The 6,310-nt window shown below is 46.4% G+C and overlaps 1 protein-coding gene across 2 annotated transcripts in view; it reads right to left on the bottom strand.

Moving 5' to 3' along the window:
• LOC137439577 (homeobox protein cut-like 1) overlaps positions 1 to 2,595 on the bottom strand; it is a 436,829-nt gene extending 434,234 nt beyond the window's left edge. For both annotated transcript variants that reach the window (XM_068135458.2, XM_078768104.1), the window contains exon 1: positions 2,229 to 2,595. In XM_068135458.2, the coding sequence (XP_067991559.2) occupies positions 2,229 to 2,423 (195 nt within the window). In that variant the 5' untranslated portion in view covers positions 2,424 to 2,595. The remainder of the gene's footprint in view (positions 1 to 2,228) is intronic.
• Positions 2,596 to 6,310: the final 3,715 nt, after the last annotated feature.

Genomic DNA, 6,310 nt, shown 5'->3' with positions numbered 1-6,310 from the left:
CAGAGAGACGACGATTCTGACGTTCTGCTTTACCCTTTCATCTCTCCGGAAGCGTTTATTTCAACATCCGGACAGAAAATCTGAGTCACAGACAACTAAATACGGACGCGGACGCGTGCCGTCGCAGACAAAGATCGATATGCACTGTACGAACATTACGGAAATATATTAAGGGGGAGGGAGGCGGTAAATCGGGAGATGGTCTTCATCCAGCACGTGACCTTTAAATCCCCCGCGAGGTAAACGAAGCGGTACACCAGATGGTCCGGTGAAGACAATGGTCGACGCGTACACGGGGCACCTTATGACGTGTACAAAGCGACAATTTGCACACGGACGTGAAAACAAACGGAAATGATAATAAAAAACAAATGCTCACGGACAGACGGATGCACGTGGACGGACGGAGTAACCGATCCACGTCCATCTCGGCCGTCGGACAAGACTGACTGTGAGGTAAAACTCTGTGACTAGATGAACAAGACTGACTGTGCGGTAAAACTCTGTGACTAGACGGACAAGACTGACTGTGAGGTAAAACTCTGTGACTAGACGGACAAGACTGACTGTGAGGTAAAACTCTGTGACTAGACGGACAAGACTGACTGTGAGGTAAAACTCTGTGACTGGACGGACAAGACTGACTGTGAGGTAAAACTGTGATGGACAAGACTGACTTTGAGGTAAAACTCTATGACTAGACACACAAGACTGATTGTGAGGTACAACTCTGTGACTAGACGGACAAGATTGACTTTCAGGTAAAACTCTATGACTAGATGGACAATACTGACTCTGAGGTAAAACTGTGATGGACAAGATTGACTTTGAGGTAAAACTCTGTGACTAGACAGACAAGACTGACTCTGAGGTAAAAATCTGTGACTGGACGGACAAGACTGACTCTGAGGTAAAACTGTGATGGACAATATTGACTTTAACTTTGAGGTAAAACTCTGTGACAAGACGTTCAAGACCGACTCTGAAGTAAAACTCTGTGACCAGACGGACAAGACTGACTGAGGTAAAACTGTGTCTAGATGGACAAGACTGACTCTGAGGTAAAACTGTGACTAGACGGACAAGACTGACTGAGGTAGAACTCTGTGACCAGACGGACAAGATTGACTCTGAGGTAAAACTGTGACTAGACGGACAAGACTGACTCTGAGGTAAAACTGTGACAAGACGGACAAGACCGACTGTGAGGTAAAACTGTTACTAGACGGACAAGATTGACTTTGAGGTAAAACTCTGTGACTAGACGGACAAGACCGACTCTGAGGTACAAAAAAAACGACGAGACGGACAAGACTGATTCTGAGGTAAAACCCTGCGACTAGACGGACAAGACCGACTCTGAAGTAAAAATCTGTGACTAGACGGACAAATCGATGAGGCTTGTTATAAATAAAGAGGTGGACTTTTTCATCCGAAAACAAATTATACTGTATATATATATATATAGCCTATATTAATATAGTCGTACGACAGTCACTCGGGATTTAAAGCTCTTTAAAATACATATTTCAAAAAAAGAAAAAAAAGCTTAAAGCAATAACCTGTCATTGACACGAGTCTCAGACTCGGTGAAGAGATTAAAAAGAAAAAGACAGCAAAGGTAGACAGACAGAGACGTTCGAAACATGGCAACCGAAGAGAGACGCGTACGTATATAATAGACGAGACAATGAGACGTGAAGCCTTAGAAGAAGCGCAAACAGGAAGGCAAAAGGAGAATAAATCAAAGCGATGGAGATGAACGGATGAGGAAAGAGGAGCAAAAAGCGAGACGCACACAGAGCAGGGACCGAGGAGAGACTGGGAGAGACGGACGGACGCGGGCGAAGCGCGGACGGACGGTCCGTGTGGCGCGCGCCGAGAGCGCGAAACGCGGAACGAGGAGGCGCGCGAGGAAGAAAGGGGAGCGAAAGAGCGAGCGCCGGGACGAGCGTGATGAGGTGTGAGGTGAAAGAGAGAGAGGACGAAGAGAACACGGCTATGGAAGCGGGAGAGGAAAAACGCGGGCTCGCCGCGCCATGTTGCCGCTTGCCGATCGATGTGCGGACACAAAAGCCGGGATCAATTTCTGATACGTATCGATGGGGGGGAGAAAAAAGAGCCGCGCTCGGCTCGGGCGCCAGAAAGCCGGTCTCGAACCCCGGTCCCGAAGCCGAGACGCGTCCGTCCGCCGTCCGGGCCGCCTCGGTAGCGCCGGGCATGCTCACCTGCAGGCGCTGTAGATCAAATTTCTCCCAATATTGAAACATCGATCCCCGTTTGGCGGCCATCTTGAGGGATATCGAAGCGATATTCGCCGCTAGCCGAGCTGGCGCCGAAACCCGGCCCGGACCCGCCGCATCGTCCCTCAGCCGCCGCGCCGTCTCCGCCAAGGCGATTCTCTCCCGGAGAGCATAACACATGGCAAAGTTTGTTTTAAGCGAAAGGCGCCATTCTCCGCCTCGACGGCATCTCTCGCTCCCCTCGGTCGCGGTCCGCCCTTGTTGGGGGGGCCCCGACGGCGCCGCCGGACGGAGATTCCCGCGCTCCGTCTCCCCCTTCCCCGGTGTGCCTCTCTCCGTGGGTTCTCCCCCTCGGCTCCGGGGACAGTCGCGTAGGGCGAAGGGTTGGCGGCGGGGGTGAGGGTGTGGGACGGGACGGCCGGGGAGGAGGCGACGAGGACAAATGTCTGTTTATTTCCCCTAATTCTTTCTCTGTGGATGTGTGTGTGTGTATAATTTACATCCGGCCATGTCCTGCTAGCCGCGAAGGGGTTAACAATCCGCACAGGGAAAGGCCTCAAGCCCCTCGCCCCTTGCCGCCCTCATCCCTCACTCGGTGCTCGTCCCGTCGGCCCCCGCGCTACCTGCGCTGAGTTTCATCTTTTCAAGGGGAACGACGAGGTTGACGTTACTTCATTAATGACCGATCGTCTACCCGCGGTAACCATAGTAACGATATTGCGTCACTCTCCATCCCTTATACGCTGGACACGTGTGTTCATTTATTCGCTTATTTTGTAATATCTTTATATTCCATTTATCACAATTCTTCCAACATCATTTGCTATATATTTTACCTTTTTTTATTATCACATTCACTCGATTGTACAACGGTAATTGCTCCTTGTAATATTCCTTTTCGCTCTTCCAAATGTTTCAAACTTTCCCCAGGCCCCGATCGGCGGCGATACGTCACGTTTTTCCGACACGTGACGTCATGCAAAACTCCTGGCCACTCGTTGGACGAGCTTGACGAGCAAGTTTGTTTTCCTCCTTATCTGGCTGGCTTCATATATTCGACGATGAACTTGATCGTGTTTCTCCGATCTATTATTACGACCGTTGGAAGGAAAGTACCGGTGTACTGATATATTGGGTCTAATTTGTATGAAACTATAAATAATCTAAGCAAGAGTCAGAGAAAGACAGCAAGGAATTATACTGAGCTATGGAGACATACACATCTAATTTAAGGCTTCCTATAATTAAATCAATTGTAGGTTCCAGTTTAAAGCTTCACGTTGCAGGCGTGACGTCATCGCACGTCCGAAGCTTTTCTGTGGCGTCATGACGTGCGTCGTGCGCACGAAGTCCGTTGGCGACACCTGGTGGACGCCACGGAGCTTTCATCCTCGCCGATGTACGTGTGTCGAGCTTACGGGTCTGTTAACCGATCTGTGTACTTGTGCTGGTGCTCGCTCACGGCACGGCTTGCGAGTGGATACGTCCCGAACTGCCACCAGCTTGGCATCCCTTTAAATCAGATTGATCTTGATCGCCCATCCAAACTAGATGGTATTCATAGAATACTTACCCTGCACCGTCAACTTGGTGCGAGCCAACTGTTCTGTTTTTAAAACGGTTTTTTTTTTTCTTCGATCCAATATGGCTGCCAGACCACGTGAGTGATGACATCATAAATTTATATTCTGTAATATAATTGTTGTGTAGATCACGCTCAATACATTTCAAGCTGATCAGATTAAGCGTTGCCGCTGTCAAATTGTGACGTCATAATTAAGGAACCAATGACGTCATTGGAAACACGACTTGTTCTTCATGCAGGGTTCTTTATAATGAGCCAACATTAATTTTTTCCCATGGATCACTTTTGGAGATATGGAGGTGCAATGTTTTTCGACTTTTCCAAGATGGCACCTGTACCATGTGACAGATGATGTCATATTTATCAGTATTCTACCGGAGGAGGCGCTCATAAGGTCAAAATTTTGTGTCCATCGGACTAATAGTTGCAGAGAACATTTTTTTTTCCCCATACTGATCAGATCAAGTGTTGTACTTGTATAAATATAACGTCATAAAGAAGGCACCGATGACATCATCATTAACACATTACGATATCGTATTCCCCATGGGGAGTACTTGACAATGAGCCTTGTTTCAATTTTTTTCCATTGAGCAGTTTCGGAGATATATAGGTTTAAAGTTTTTCCAAGATGGCGTCTGTACCACGTGACATAGTCACAATTATGAATAAAAAATTATACAGGAGGAGGCACTCTCATGATAAAATTTTTATGTCAATCGGACCAATGCTTGCCGAGAAAAAGAATTTTTTTTAAATGCAGACGTGCACGCACGTACGTACGCCACACATACGCAACCGAATGCCTAACCCTGCTTTTCACTTCACGAGCACAGAGTAATAATTATGCTCAGAGACACGTACACTTATCTGGCCCATGTTAAGTGCTGAGCTTATTACGCCACACATGCAAAGCGAAAATCATTGTTAAGCGATTGGTTCACTGTCCTCTTGTCTGTCTGTCTGTCTGTGTCCACTAAAGTCAGTTTATGATCAGGAAACAGTTCTCTCAGATTTGAAGGGTTCCTTCTCCCAACTGCTGTTTTCAGATCTCCCCACAGGTGTTCAATGGGATTTAGATCTGGACTCATTGCTGGCTACTACAGAACAGTCCAGCGTTTTATCTTGAACCATTCTTGGGTGCTTTTTGAAGTGTGTTTAGGGTCATTGTCCTGCTGCAAGACCCATGACCTTAGACAGAGACCCAGCTTTCTGACACTGGGTTGAACATTGCGCTCCAAAATGCCTTGATCTCCTGATTTCATGATGTCAAGCACACATTCAAGGTACCCAGTGCCAGAGGCAGCACAGCAACCCCAAAACGTCACTGAACCTCCTCCATGTTTGACTGTAGGGAAGGTGTTCTTTTCTTTGAAGGCTTCATTTTGTTTCTGTAAACATACAGATGATGTGCTTTACCAAAAAGCTCTAATTTGGTCTCATCTGTCGACAGGACATTCTCCCAGAAAGATTTTGGCTTGTTCAGGCGTGTTTTGGCAAACTCTAGTCAAGCTTTCTTATGCCTCTCCACTTGCCTTTCTTATGCCTTTCTTATGCCTCCACATTTCCACTCAGCAGTGGGGTCCTCCTGGGTCTCCTACCATAGAACCCTCTTTCATTGAGTTGGTGATGGATGGTGCATGTTGAAACTGTCGTACCTTGTGTCTGAAGGTCAGCTTGAATCTGTTTGGCAGTTGAACGAGATGCTTTCTCCATCATTCGAACAATCCTTCGCTGAAATCTTCGAGCAAGTTTTCTCTTGTGGCCATGTCCAGGGAGGTTGGCTACAGTGCCATGGGCCTTAAACTTCCTGATAACATTGCGTACGGTGGACACAGGAAAATCAAGGTCTCTGGAGATGGACTTGTACTTGTAGCCTTGAGATTGTCCATGCTTGGCTACAATCCTATGTCTGACCTCCACAGACAATTTTCTGGTTTTCTTTCTTTTCTCCATGCTCATTGCGGTGCACACAGTGACCTCAAACAGCAGAAAGACTCCTTTTCTCTATTCAAACTGGTTGAATGATTGATTTTTATAATGCGACCCCTTCCCCTCTTTGCCTATCCAACACCACAGGTAAGTTAAATTCCAAAGAGAATCACCTGCTTGAAATCTAATTATTTCTAAGAACTTCTAAAAGGTGCCAATAATATTGTCCGGACTATTTTAGGATTTTTGTGTGGAATAAGCTAAGATTTAGTAATTTTTTTCAGCTTTTTCTGTTTTGTTACACTGCAAACCAAAGAAATACATATGTGGATACCAAAATATTTTTTTATTTCAACAATATATTATACTGTATACAAATATATATATTATATATATGTATATAAATATATATATACATGTATTTACATAACATAAGTTCAAAACACACCTGGTCACAAGTGTGCCGCACTGACCGGGTCCTCAGTCGAGGTCCTCAGCATCATCCCGTTTCGGCCCTTCAACCTCGATACGGTCAGCTAAGGTGGGCCAG

This window comes from Myxine glutinosa, chromosome 14 (genome assembly GCF_964187855.1).
Source record: "Myxine glutinosa chromosome 14, kmMyxGlut1.1, whole genome shotgun sequence".
NCBI lineage: Eukaryota > Metazoa > Chordata > Myxini > Myxiniformes > Myxinidae > Myxine > Myxine glutinosa.
The sequence above is the reverse complement of the archived record's forward strand: the minus strand, read 5'-3'. Positions and strand labels throughout refer to the sequence as shown.